Source organism: Vipera berus (genome assembly GCF_964194415.1).
Source record: "Vipera berus genome assembly, chromosome: 3".
NCBI classification, from domain to species: domain Eukaryota; kingdom Metazoa; phylum Chordata; class Lepidosauria; order Squamata; family Viperidae; genus Vipera; species Vipera berus.
In genome coordinates this window covers 125,363,572-125,378,124 of record NC_138204.1, presented here as the reverse complement: position 1 = coordinate 125,378,124, position 14,553 = coordinate 125,363,572, and the positions used below count along the sequence as shown (strand labels likewise).

At 37.4% G+C, this 14,553-nt stretch overlaps 1 protein-coding gene across 1 annotated transcript in view; it reads right to left on the bottom strand.

Annotated features, from left to right (window-relative positions):
* The window catches only part of NSUN2 (NOP2/Sun RNA methyltransferase 2), a 44,431-nt gene extending 30,375 nt beyond the window's left edge, over window positions 1–14,056 (bottom strand). Inside the window, exons 1-10 of the mRNA XM_081324025.1 lie at window positions 13,813–14,056; window positions 13,239–13,399; window positions 12,042–12,146; window positions 11,384–11,489; window positions 10,112–10,183; window positions 9,184–9,268; window positions 7,814–8,006; window positions 6,232–6,306; window positions 4,270–4,400; window positions 804–877 (exon numbers count right to left, since the gene is read on the bottom strand). Of these exons, the coding sequence (XP_081180151.1) occupies window positions 804–877; window positions 4,270–4,400; window positions 6,232–6,306; window positions 7,814–8,006; window positions 9,184–9,268; window positions 10,112–10,183; window positions 11,384–11,489; window positions 12,042–12,146; window positions 13,239–13,399; window positions 13,813–13,983 (1,173 nt within the window). The 5' untranslated portion in view covers window positions 13,984–14,056. The remainder of the gene's footprint in view (window positions 1–803; window positions 878–4,269; window positions 4,401–6,231; window positions 6,307–7,813; window positions 8,007–9,183; window positions 9,269–10,111; window positions 10,184–11,383; window positions 11,490–12,041; window positions 12,147–13,238; window positions 13,400–13,812) is intronic.
* Window positions 14,057–14,553: the final 497 nt, after the last annotated feature.

The following is a 14,553-nucleotide window of genomic DNA, read 5'->3' as shown; positions in this document are numbered from 1 at the left end:
AAGTCCTTACATGGCATGGGTCCGAGATACCTCGAGGACCACCTGCTGCCGGCGTCAACTCCCCTCCGCCCTGTGCGTGCCCACAGAGAGGGCCTCCTCAGGGTGCCTCCAGTCAGGGAATGTCGACTGGTGGCCCCCAGGGGGAGGGCCTTCTCTGTGGGTGCCCCGGCACTATGGAACCAACTGCCGGTTGAGCTCCAGATGGCATCGGACCTCCGATCCTTCCGTCGCGGGTTGAAGACCCACTTGTTCGAGTTAGCTGGTCTGGCCTGAAGGGGAATATGGGTTTTCTAATTGGTTTTATTATTTTTTATTGCTGTATTTTAATTGGGCATGGTTTAATTCTCTTTTAATTTTTGTATACCTATTTATATATGCCCTGTGAACCGCCCTGAGTCCCTAGGGAGAAGGGCGGTATAGAAATCCAATAAAACTAAACTAAACTAAAACACCTTCCTCTTATTTTTCTCACAACATCAACCCTGAGAGGTAAGTTGGGCTGAGGGAGTGACAAGCTCAGTCACCTAGCTGGCTTTCATGGCTAAAGGAGGACTTGAACTTGTGGTGTCCTTTTTAGGCTGGTGCCTTAATCACTAGACTAGTCCAAACCGGCTCTCCAAAGCAGAAGCATAAATGTTTACAGCATGCCTGAGCTCCAAATAAACCTCAATGAGATTTGAAAAGGGCAATTCAGACCAATGATTTCATTTTGGATAAATAATGAAGCTATTTACTTTTGGAAATTTAGTTTATTCACATCTGATATAAATCCCTAAATACAATACGTAATTCTTTAAAATTACCTTCCATTTTGTAATGCCTGGCAACCTTTTCAAACCTGGCAACTCAGAAGAGACATCAGCAAGTTCTAAGGCACCTTAAAAAAACAACAAATCAACATTATATGCATTTTACTGGAAAAATCCCTTGACTGGCTAATCAATAGCTGTGAAAGTATTTTTCGATATCTAGAATAACTTCATATCTTCAAAGTAAATCTGATATGAACTTAATTTGTATTGCAAATAATTCTTAGGTTACAGTTTAATACATGGTTTGAGGTTAGGATTAGCCATAATCCTAAACTGGTCAACTCAAAGAGACAGCTGCTTATAAGAGCCTCCAAAAGCATATCTTGTCACTCTTAAATTTGCAAGTAAGTTTGAAAATAACATCTTTTAATATAGTTAGAATTAGTCTGCATCCTCTTTGGGGCTCAACTGAGATTCTGTTGACTCAATTCTGCCAGTAACAAGTCTTTTGGGAAACTTCCCTTCTCCACCTCACCTTGCTAAACAGGCATGGTTCTTTCCTAAAGAGACAAATAGTGGGAGATGTCCTCACCTCCGACAAAAGAATCAAATAGTCTAAAGAGCCAGATTAAAAGAAAAAGACAGAAGAAAAAACTTGCTTTTGGTTTCAACCTCTGATAGAAAGGGCTGCGAGATGCTGCAGACATGCGCCCCCCTGGATTTCGACATTCCTTTTTAAAATGACCAATTTTCCAGAGTTATAACACTTTCCTTGAGGCTTGCTGCCTTGTGACAAAGCGGCTGCCAATAAATTGGTTTGATAAAAGACTGTTCCTATATCCTGTAATCCGTTAACAAAATCAGGATAGGGCTCAGTAGCCTTCTGCCTGATGTTAGAGAAGGTTTGATGAGGTTTGCCAGAAACAGGTACTTTTCCAAATGCTTGGTAAGAAACTTGTAAAGTAGCAGCTGGTAAAACCATCTGAATATCAACTGGAGCAAAGAGACCAGACCCTTCAGCAATTTCTTCTACATTCCCCCCCCCCTTTTTGCTGATTGTTCCTCTAAAATTTGCCTCATGGGGGTATACAATGGCTGTGAAGAAGCAGAAGAATTAACCTCTTCATGAGGAGCTGAAGGTTCAATTAAAGATAACTTTGGAGGAAAAAATTTTATTTGATCAAAATTAGGTGGAGGTGTTGTGGTCAACTGCTGTCCTGCCAAAGCATCAAAGCCAAATGTTTCCACTGCTTGCCGGCATTGAAGCCATAGATGTAATATCTGAACTGGAGCCCGGGGTTCTAGATGTAAAGTATGCCCTATCTTTACCCAGTCCTGTAAACGGAGCGTCCCGTGCTCCGGATACCAAGGACAATGTTTCCCTATCTCTCCTATGAGCTTCTTTATCTCTGCCACAGGTGCTTTAAGCCCTGACTTTTGTAGCAGGAAGGTAAGTTCCTCTACATGCTGCTGCTGCTGCTGATGAGATACATTGCAACCCATACTTACCCCTGAGGGGTCCCGTAGGACGAAGGTGCACCTTGGGGTCTATTCCAGATGAAGGTAAATATGTTGGAAGTTGCTGCCCTGGAGGGAGGTTCCTTTTGTTTGTCTTTAAAGATTTATGATCCCTATTAATTTGTTTTTAAAGATCTATTGTCCCTGTTCAGGGTGCCAAAACGTAGGATTCAGACCAGTCATCGCAGGGTGTCCCAAAAAATGTCTGTCTGCCTATGCAGAGTTTATTGTATTTATACAGTTTAACAAGCAGGAAATTACGCACAGCAAAAGCATTGTTAATTGGTGTACTCCCTAGTCAATCTTAGAGAACATCCAAATCATCCAAGCCAGGGCAGAGTCTCTCTTACCTAGCTAGTGCTTGGCAAGGCTAATTGGAATGAGCTCATGACACACGGAAGAAGATACTAAGGCAGGCAGTTTGCTGCGCTCGCCTTCATATCCTTGACCTCCATCTCTACAACAAATTAACAATGACTTAGCATACTGAGGCCTTTCCTCAATGCCATTTTCTCCCTTGGTTACATAACCTGGTTAAACTGAACCAGAAAACTGGGACTTAAATATTCCAACAGAGAATCAGGACTTCTCATAATTCTTCCCCCTCCAAACCCAACACACTGGTAGCTCTTCGTTTAATATCGTACATGCTCCTTGTAGGAGGCTCTTTATTCTGACACAAACGGAGAAATATCTATTAGGATGACAATTAGCAGAGACACTAACATTCTGTAAAAGCCACACTTTCCTGTGGAAAGGTGAAGAAGGATGGCTCTGCACCAATGTGTGCTGTTAAAATGCTTAAATACTCAATGATGATCAAAATTCATAGCTGTAATTGTCAGTAATTTTAATGGTTCCTGTATGAGATTTCTGCTCTTCTTTTATGTGATCAATTCTAGAAGGTAAGGCTGCAAAATTCCTATCAATAGCTATGGCTTTTAGAAGCCACTGGTGCTTCCTTTACTTTATTATATCAGGGATTTCTCTGCTTTCTCTCTCTTTTATTCACCATATTTGCTGAATTTTGGTCTTTAATCACTGATGGATTGTATCATGTACAATATTTATACTGTTTATGCTTAGACTCAATTTCAATTTTAGAGAATTTTAAAATCAGAATCTACTTTTAATTATATGGATATATTTACTGTAGCTCATAATCTCATTCAGTGATTCATATTGTTTTGATCCTGGTTGCTAAAATGCACACTTTGTCTAAATTTTGTAGTGTTTTGTCTTTTAAAGTGATATAATACATTCAGTTAGTTAGTTAATGATTCATTGGAAAATTAAAACCTCCGTGGATTTGTAAATCCCTTGTTTATTTGAACTTTATTTTTTTACCCATTCTTTCCTGATTCTTTTTCTTGATTGTTCACAGGTTCAGTTCAAATCTTTAGTATGCCTTGAAAAATTAAATAATTCTGACCAATCTTTAAAACTTTGACCCAAATTGTCAAGAAAAAGAATATACTGAAATTATGAAGGTTCCTTAAACACACCCATGAAGGAAACAAGCATTGTGGACTGGCAAACTATTCTTGGTATGTATGTTATCTCAAAAAAATAAGGTGAGGCAGAAAGTGAACATGATATAAGGTTTTCACACTGAATCTATATAGCTTCTTTAATAACACATTTGAATAGCTTTTAAACAGTGAAGACCAGCTAGCAACTATGATAGGTTATGTTCTGACATTTAAAAACATCTGGGATGAAAAAAATTAAGTAAATCAGTTCCTGCAGGGGCAGCATGGTTCATCTGTGACTAGAATCAGAAAAGAAACATCATACCACCTATATTTAATCAGCTATAATTTCTAGAAAGATGAGACAGCAGCAGCTACATTAAAATTAGAATTCCAACATAAAAATATGAACCCAGATTTTCATTCAACATGCTACCCTGCAAGTTCGGCCAAAAGAGTAAGCTTTACTTTCTTTTTGACCTAATTAAAATACCAATTCTTTTTTTTCTCCTTTAAACTATACACACCTTCACTTTTTTCCAGCAGAGAACCAATGACAGCTTCATTTTCAATAGGATTCAATGAACAGGTAGAGTACACCATTCTACCTCCTTCTGCCAGCTGTTCGACTCCACGAGTTGCAATCCTTAGCTGTAGTCTGCGTAGAAAATATTGTTCAACACTTAATTATCAGGGCATGAAATCTGAAATTAGAAATTAATTATATTATATGCATCCTTGATGTTACAGATGTCCTGTTAATTTTCTGCGGCAGGTAAGAACCGAACCAAGTTGTTCACTCTGAAATCAATGCATGAAAAGATTCTGGAGCAGATAAAAAACAACAACAATCAGGCTGTAAGTATATTGAACACACAGTCCCTAACTACCAGAAAAAAACAGAGAGAATTATCAGGAAACAAACCTTGCTAAAATGATCTCATTTTTACTATGCAGGTAACTTCTGTAGTAAATATAAATATATGTGTTGATTTCAATAAAGCATTTCACAATCCATCTTGCTTGATTTTTCTTTTCTTTTTTTTATTGGGTGGGGGGATTGAAAGGGTGGAAATAGAAAAGGGAGGTTTCTTGAACAGAAGCCACATTCATTCCACCCATGACTCCAAATCATGCCACTAAAATTATATCAATTTGTTAAACCACTGCTGAAATTAAACCACTGTTCTCCAATGTAACGTAAGGGTCACATGCAGCCATTCAGAATGTCCATCCCTCATATAGGGAAAGGGGTTAGAACAGGGGTAGGCAACCTTGGCTCTTTTATGACTCGTGGACTTCAACTCCCAGAATTCCTGAGCCAGCCATGCTGAGGGAAAAGGGAGAGGTTTCCAAGCTGATCCATGCTGGCTGAGGAATTCTGGGAGTTGAAGTCCACAAGTCATAAAAGAGCCAAGGTTGCCTACCCCGGGTTAGAATATCAAAATGAAAAGTATGCGATATAATGGACATAAAGTTATGCGCTTAGGAAACAGAAATCAAATACACAGGTAAAGAGTAGATAAAGTGTAAAGCGTGTAGAAAATCTTGGAACAACATATTACAAACTGAATCGCAGTGTAATATGGCTGCAGAATAAGACAAATGTAGTTTTAGACTGGATCAACAGAAGCAGAGTTACAAACAATCAGAAGTAAAATGTTCCACTTTAGTCTGTGTCGGTCAAGCTTCATCTAAAGCAATCTGTCCAGTTTCTGGCACCATGCTAAGAAGAATTCAGCCAAAATGGAAATAATAAGAGCATGAAGGCCAAGAAACAGCTCTCTAAAGAAAGACTGAAGAAGGCTGGCGTTTTTAGTCTTGAGAAAAAACTAAGGAATGATAGCACACTTTAAATACCTAAAAGTATATATGTCTTGCAGAAAATGGTCAAGAGTATGGGACACTGTACACTGGATTTAAATTTTAAAAAGCCAAAATTTATAGCAGTAAGGGAAGTTTGGGGGCACAACTAATTAGAGAAGTGCCAGCCTTCCCTTAGCTAGATACATCAAAGCAAAGACTGGAGAGTAATCTGCCAAAGATGCAAATAGGCGCTAATTTGAATTGCTGCACTGAGTAGCAGATTGGATTCAATAGCTTAAATGGCCACTTTAAAAATATTAGAACAAAGTGTCTGGCTTCTGGGATGGAATGGGGAATCGGAAAAATAAAAATAAATTGAAATCTATCCAAAGTATATACCTTGGAATATTTTTTTTAAAAAGGGGGGTCTGGCAATTCATGCAAATGAGGCATATTTTTATGTCAACTTACTTATGGAGACTCTGACACTAAAATTGTCTATCTATGTGGAGAATTGGCCACGCAATCCGCAGGCTGGAGTTTTCCAAACAGAACAGAATGATAATATCAAAAAAATCCAAGTTTTTATTCTTGTATATAGAAAAAAAAGTCAAGACATTAATCAAATTCTTAATTTCATTCCAGAAATTGGGGAAAAAATGTATAATAAAATATCTTCCTACCCATGTAGTTGCAAACTATTATGTGTACTCCACTTTTTCCATATATCAATGTTTTTTCTCAGGGTTCCATCTCCACTAAAAGAGACATTTCCACATTAATTCCAAGGCAGTATGAAAGTTACGCATTCTGAGCTAGTTGCAATTTTTATATGAATACACTGAAATTACAGTAGTGCATTTTTAAGAAGTTGATTTCTCAAAGTTAATATTATTTTATTATATAGTGTAAAACACAAGTGATATTTATATGCGTACAGTAGTATTTATACAGCAATGATTAGGGGTTATTAACACTGATGATAACTTAAATCTTTAAAGATACAAGATATAAAAGAATTCATATCAATGTTAACTGTAATACCATTCCCCATGATGTAAGTTAAGCAGCCTTATGCTCATCAAGATTTCTAATTTCCTTCTTAATCCCTCAACTAGTTTGTAGTGTTTATAAGTGCTTAGGCTTGCTTAGAAACATAAGTGCATTTTAATTGACACAAAATAAATGAAACAGAGCAATTTGTCCTAGTGTTGATTAACCAACTGGTTTATAACTTGGATTTCAATGGCCAGCGCTCTGTGCAATTCTGGGTGACTTACAAGTTAAAAACAGCGATATAAGAAAGCTTTCTTGAAGGCAAGCGGGTTCAGGGGGAAAAAATGTTACCAAGAAACAAATCTCCTAATCCCACAAGATGACATTGTTTAACAGAGGAGATGCAAAGCATGCCAACCCTGTCACAATCTTACCATATGGGCAAAGGAGACAGGCAGTCTTACAAACATTGGCATCTTGAAACCTACTGGCAACCAGGGCAGCTGATTAAAAGACTTAAAAGATTCAGGCATAATTATTTGTGCAGCTGCAGTTTAGACTATCTATAAGCTTCCAAAAACTCTTCAAGGGTAGTCCTACGTAGAATACATGTCTATGATACTCATCAGGTTGGTGTAGTCACTATTTCTTTTTTATTCGTAAGTACATCCTTTCCCAGTCACTTTAGCAAAATGAAAGTCTTGTTAAACAACTTGTTTCAAGATGGCAACTTGGGGACTACCAGGACTGCCATTGTTAAGTAATGAGATCATGTGACATCACATTTTATGACTGCGTTGGTTAGCAACAGAAATTTCAGTTCCAATTAGCAATAGCACTTGGACTTATATACCCCTTCACAGTGCTTTGCAGCCCTCTTTAAGCGGTTTACAGAGTCAGCATATTGCCCCCAACAATCTGAGTCCTCTTTTTACCCACCTCAGAAGGGTTGAAGGCTGAGTCAACCTTGAGCCAGTGAAAATCGAACTGCTGGCAATCAGCAGTCAGCAGAATTCACCTGCAATACTGCATTCTAACCACTGCACTGCCATGGCTCATTACCTCATTAAGCTATGACCACCTGTAGTTGACTGGGTTGCTGGCTCCAATAAGGGTTGTTAAATGAGGATTGCCTGTACCATCCATAGAACATTTTGTACCAATTTTCCTCTTCAGTTATAACTTGGTGTAAATATCTGCTGTCTTAACAACTAGCTTTAGAAAAGTATGCTACAGCCTACAGCCTAAGTTTAACATAGTTTAACTTACCTGCAAGGAACATCACACAATATTCTGTCATAGAAGAGGATCTCTTTTTTCCCATTTGTATTGATCTGTATATTAGGGATACTTGAGGCATCATGATTTATAACCATAATGCAAGGACTGTTCAACCGCTTTGCCTGATGAACTAGCAGATAACAACGTTTGTTATCTACATCATTTGCAATTACAAATCCCTCTAGGGGGAAAAATGGAAAATCTTCTGGTTAAAAGAGAATCATCACTTGGGAGGTGGAAGAATTACTTTTTTCAATTATCATTAGTCCAGATAAGATCAAAATATTAACTACATGTAATCAAGAAAACTTAATTATTTTATACAGTTACCTTTAATTTATAACATTTTATACTATCTTTTCTGAGGACCTAGGATACAAAATAATTAGCATGGAACAAACTTTGGCCATTTCTGTTATAAAACAAATTTAAAGCACAACTGATGGGCATCCAATATTCAAAACTAGATGTGAAACACCAATTTAAAAAGTATAGTTTAATGCTTTCCTGAAAGCCAGCCAAGCTGAAGCCAAACACACCTAAAGGTACAAGGTATAAAGACTTCTGGCCATATCCAAACATTTAGGACATTTTTATTCCATAGGGTATTAGAGTGCTAGCAGGGATACAGGTGCCAGTCGAATGAAATAGACAGTATACAAATAGTAAAAGTGAGAGCATCAATATAGTAATATGGACAGGAAAGAAATGGACCAGGATATCATAAAAGGAGTTTACTCCCACAATTTACAGAAAAATGTGTATACACCGAAAATGGTGACAGAGAAAATTGGAGAAAACCAAAAATTTAACAAATTTCTAAATCTTGTACTTTCATGTGGATAAACCATCCATAAGACATTCTCAAATGACAAATTAGATCTAGCACGAACAAGTATTGAAAACAATGAACACATGCACACACTCTGATATTATTAAAATGTATATGACAGGATGCCCAATATGTTAGGTATGAATAGCAGGTGAATTCCTTGAATAAATAGCAACCAGTCTTTTATTACAGAAAAAGACAGCCACAACATTTATCATCTAACATGATATGTTTTTAAGTCTCCCTTTATATCACCCTTACACACACCTGGCTTTAGTAATGTGAGTAAACATTATTAAAATGTTTACTCACATTAGTGGTGAGTAAATCAACTAATCACATAATGTTAAATTAACTTGAGTGCAAGATCAATGTTGAAATATGAAAGGATTTTAAGAGGAAGTCCATAATCAATTTAATAAGCCTAATTGCATTTTTCAAAACACCATAATTAAAATGTATTTATTACAGCTCCTTTTATGCTACTTCAATCTGGATTATCGAATTAAGATTTTCCTTCACTTACCTGGAAAAGGAACACTCATGTCTGCATGAAGCATCTCAATAAGCTGGGCAGTCTTGGATCCAGGTGCAGCACACATATCTAGAATCTATCAAGATTAAGATGTTTAACAGAGAGTTATTGATATTATTTAAGAAACTTAAAGCATATATGCTTATATACAACAGTATTTGTAGATAGATTTGGGAAGAAAACTTACAGAATTAAGAGTCTTGCATCTAGCAAGTCAATATTAAATTCTTCAAGACATTATTTTTCAGTTACAGTATAGGCTTTCTGCTTTAGTCATTAAAGCTGAAAATAATTATCTCCAAGAAAAAGAATCACAGAAATTCAAGTATGCTTTAAAAAGCACCTACTGTACTTATGTTTATAGAATCAACATATTTTCATGTTTAAAATGACCAAAATACTGAGACCACCCAATAATTTGACCGATTAGAATTATTATATGTGTCTGAACCTCCTGGTTTAGAAACGTATGGAACACTGCTTTTTTTCTTCTATGATCTCATCCTAACCCTTACCCAGAAAAAGCCAACAATAAGAAAGAAGGTGAGAAGGGGGGGGATTCTGGGCCACATTTTTTCCCCTGTCTTTTGGAACATAAAGCAAGATAGGAAGGTAGTAATAGGTGTTTTTACATTAAAGGTTGGGGAGAAGACAGATGGAAGGTGTTCCAGCACATGGATAATACAAACATAAAAATGAAACTGTTAAATCAGGGAAAAGATAAGACAAGAGTAAAATTTTATTTTTAGATATTTAAAGCACAGAGAAGGCTACATTGCATTATATTCTTTTACAATGAATTTTGATTAACCAAATTAGAAAAGATATTCAATATAAATGTGTAGTTTTAAGTATTAATATGTATGTTCCTTTAAGCTTTTTCTGCAAAATAATTTCAGAGATCATAATTCAAGAATACCTTATGATGAGGCTGAATATTAAGAAGCAATGGAGGGATCATACTGACAGCTTCCTGACGACTAATATTCCCCTAAAACAAAATAAATACAGTGTACAATTCTACTTTCATTTTATATTTATAGACACAAAAGAAAATATAAATCTTAATTTAGTTAAATATCTTAAATTTAAAATAATCCCCTGAACGAGCAACTTCCAAAACATTCCAAAGTTATAGACTAGACTCGTCAATTTTAAAAAAATATCTAAGGGGGTTAAAACTTCTATATACTTCCAAGAAAACTATATGGATGTTTCCGCAAAATGATTAAGAGATGAGCTCAACTTGTAGAGATGCTAAAATAAAAATGAGCAGAAATGAAGTTTTATACAATATGATCATTTTTCATTGTAATATCCATACATAATCAACCCCCATGAACAACTAATTCATAAGTCACAAGTATCAGGTCTTCAATCCACTGAGTAACTGGCATCATTAATTTGTATTTTGAATGCTGAAGGTTTAGTCTTTGAACAATAGGAAGGATGTGGAAAATTCATTTCCAGTGCCTCAATTTGCATGTAATATTTTTGTTCATTTCTTATTTATTTATATTCCACCTTTGTTGTTTTTACAAATAACTCAAGGTAGTGAACATATCCAACATACTTTTCTCCTATTTTTCCCATAACAACATCCCTGTGAGGTGAATTGGGCCAAAAAAGAGTGACTAGCTCAAGGTCACCTAGCTGGCTTTCATAGTTAAGGTGAGACTTGAACTCATGCTTTCCCCCTTTCTAGTCTGGTGCCTTAATCACTAGAACAAACTGACTCTATATAGTATATAGAGATAGTAGTTCAAAAGACTATGGATGTTCCCAATATTAAACCCTGTCTCAAAGTCAATTTATTGTTATAATTTCTGCCCAAAGCAAAACTTTGACATCTCAAAAATGAAGTTTAATGAAGCATTATTCACAACAAGGCTATCTCCTACTATGAACAAGCTATATTACTATATAGTTTGGTAGTCAGAAATGTAAGATATTAAAGTACTAATATGAACAAAATCTTTTTTTCAAATTTGAATCACAGTTCACAGGGTTAGGATTTAAAAATAACATGCAGGCTTTTTTTTACTATTTCTAAGGAAATACTTCAGTAGCATTTCTATTCCAAATTTATTAGAAACATGAAAACAGGTAGCTTGCCCACAAACTGAATAAAAAGTTTCTTGAATGCAAGAAATCATATGAAGCCCAGAATGAAAAGTGAGCTAATACTTACACATTCAGTTTCACTAACAAGAAAATGATGAAATTTTTCTAACTGTGGAGATTTCCGCAAGATTTTTCGGTTTAGGTTTGTATGCCATGCCAATTCCTCTGGATACCTAATAAAATAAAGCATTTTGAATAAAGAATCTCTGAACTGGCATAAAAGATTGCAACTGCATTTTAAAATGAATGCACAAAAATTCCTTTCAATGTACCTATGAACATTGATGTTAATGTGCTAAAAGAAATATGGGGGAAATTAATTGCTTAATTTTTCCCTACAGATGGGAAAATGGAAAAAAATAAGGCAAGCAAATTGCTATTGTTTTTGGGAGTCAGTGCATTGATTGCTGCAAGGAATAAATGTTTAAAAAATGATTTTTGGCTAATTCTTAGTTCTTAAAGTATTCAGACATCTTTTAACATCAGGCATAGGATCCATAAACCAAATTTCCGTTATTTCAGTATACAAACTATGATATCTAAGATAAGCCTAATAAACATATGTGCGTTCTAATAAATAAGCGCATTTTGTCCACGAACAACTGGCCAGAAATTATTTTTAACATATTGCTACTTTCAAATATATGCAATCTATACAAAGCTAATACTCAAAATAAATTATTAATAATTATTATACCACTCAATAACTATATATGCAAACCTACCAGCTTAATGGCTGCGGCATTTCAATTTTCTGACCATCTACCACCAGATTCTCTATCTCCTTGAAATATTTCTCTTTTAAACAACGGAGAATTTCTTTGGCATGGCTGCACAATAAAAAGAAACCCAATCAAAGGAAGGTGAATCACAATCTAACCAAATTACTTTTCAACTTTGCCAAATTCTTAATCTTACCTAGTTTCAGCTATAATAATATGAAAAGCACATCATACATTTCTGTGGCTGCCCAAAATTCAACTTGAATTCCAAATTATCACAACACTTAATCACCAAATTTCTTCCTTTTGTCACAATTCTGTGCTACTGATTTCTGAATCTGAGATCCTTTCGCTGCAAATAGGCTCTTGCAGCTATATCCTGTTTTCTGTGATGATCACAATCTAGCAAAATTGTCAAGTGCAATTTGTTTCCTTTATTTTTCAAAACAGCGTAGTCATCCCAAAAACCCAAACATATCTTATTTTGTAAGTCATGTTTCTATTTACTTTTCAATTTTGAAACACACAATGTATTTTTAAAAAGTACATGTACCTATAAAGTACGATTGAAAGTTCTTTCTGCCTTTGAATCGACATACTGCATAGAGATATAAACTAGCAAACTACACTTTTAGATGAAAAGCCAAATTACAGTCTGAAAAATCACACCCCAACTCCCTTTAAGCGCCCTAAATAAAATATTTAAAATAAGCGTACATGCACACCACACAAACACACATGGCATCTTCCCCAAATCTGCAAGGTGAGATATCATCTCATTTCAGTTGAACAGAAATATATTCCTTCATTTTTATCGCTAGCCATCTCATGTTAACCCTCTCTTTTCCAAAAAAAAACCAACAACGTGAAAGCAATTTTGCATTGGTTTCTTCAGAGGCATTTCTACTTTCTCTTCTGGCAATTCTTACGGCAACCTTGGCTCTTTTATGACTCGTGGACTTCAACTCCCAGAATTCCTGAGCCAGCATGGCTCAGCTTGGAAACCTCTCCCTTTCCCTTCAGCATGGCTGGCTCAGGAATTCTGGGAGTTGAAGTCCACCAGTCATAAAAGAGCCAAGGTTGCCTACCCTTGCCCTAGCGGTGCCCCAGCCAGATGCTAACCAGGTCTCACCCATCAACCAAGGTGAACTTAGTGCCGAGCCCTTTGCCGGCAAGAGACAGCAAATAAAGGCTGCTCACCTCTTATATCCTGTGATCCGCAGGGTGGCTGGCAGAGGCTCCCGCAGGGTGGCCAGGAAGCTCTCCCATTCCTCCTGAGGCACAATGCCAAGCTGCCCATAGTAGTGTTCAAACGACGCGTTCTCCTTCACGATGTCCGGATAGCCACCATCGGACCAGCCCTGGGGAGAAGCAAGCGAGGAGGGGAAGCCTCAATCGAGTCCTGTTCTCACGAGCGAAGCGCCTCGGGGTTCTTTTATCGGCCCAGAACAGCCACGCGGGGCTTTGAGGTATCAAGACCGCAGAAGCGGAGGAAACAAGGTAGCCGGATGGCCAGTTAGCCCAGAGGTCTTCAAACTTGGCCCTTTTATGACTTGTGGACTTCAACTCCCAGAATTCCTCAGCCAGCGTGCCTGGCTGAGGAATTCTGGGCTTTGAAGTCCACAAGTCATAAAAGGGCCACGTTTGAAGACCCCTGAGTTAGCCTCTCTTGGCCAAAACTTAACAGAATTGCGAGCTCTGCGGAAAACCGTGCCTTTTCCCCACCGGGAACGGCCAAAAGGAGGAGCTCGCCGCGATTAAGGCCCCAACTCACCTGGGAGCCTCCCTCACGGCTCTGCTGCTGTCTTCGGCGTTGTCTGCGGCCCATCACAAGCCCCGGACGCTGGCGCCACAAGGCTTGGGGCCGAAACAGGCCCAAGGCCGAAGTCAGAATTTTCACCGCACGCTCAATGCGGTCAAATCGTCGGTTCAGCAAACTCCCCATTCAGCCATAGGCCGAACGTGTAAATCCCGCGCAGGCGCTTAGCGGTATCCTGTTCTTCAGACTAGTGGTAGACGTGTGCACCCGTCTCCAACAACCTCCATATTCCGACTTCCTTTTGGAAATTAATTTTGTGATCTGAAATCAAACCACTCCAATCCGGGTTTGCGTGCATCGGTAAATTAATGTCTGTGGAGATTCTCAATCATCCAGGTCGTGGTTGTCCCAAAGGTGCTTTTCCAAAAGACAACTGGACTGTCACCTTACATTTTTTCTCTCTCTCTCTCTTTTTCATCCAATAAGTTTCTTCGGTTCTAATAGACTGGTAGAGGTAGATATCAGTAGGTTATACTTTTCCTTGTTCAACATTGTACTGTTTTTATGTAATTTGGCAGAGTGAAAATCGTGGTCACGGAATTGTGTGCTCGTTTTGAGGTGGAAGTGATGAATGAAGTTGTTTAACTATCCTGGTATTTTGTTTTAACATTGAGGTTTATATGTTAATGTCGGTGTATTTTGTGAATATAGGATGTCCATAGGGCTTGTCCTGCACACCTGATTAAATAAATAATG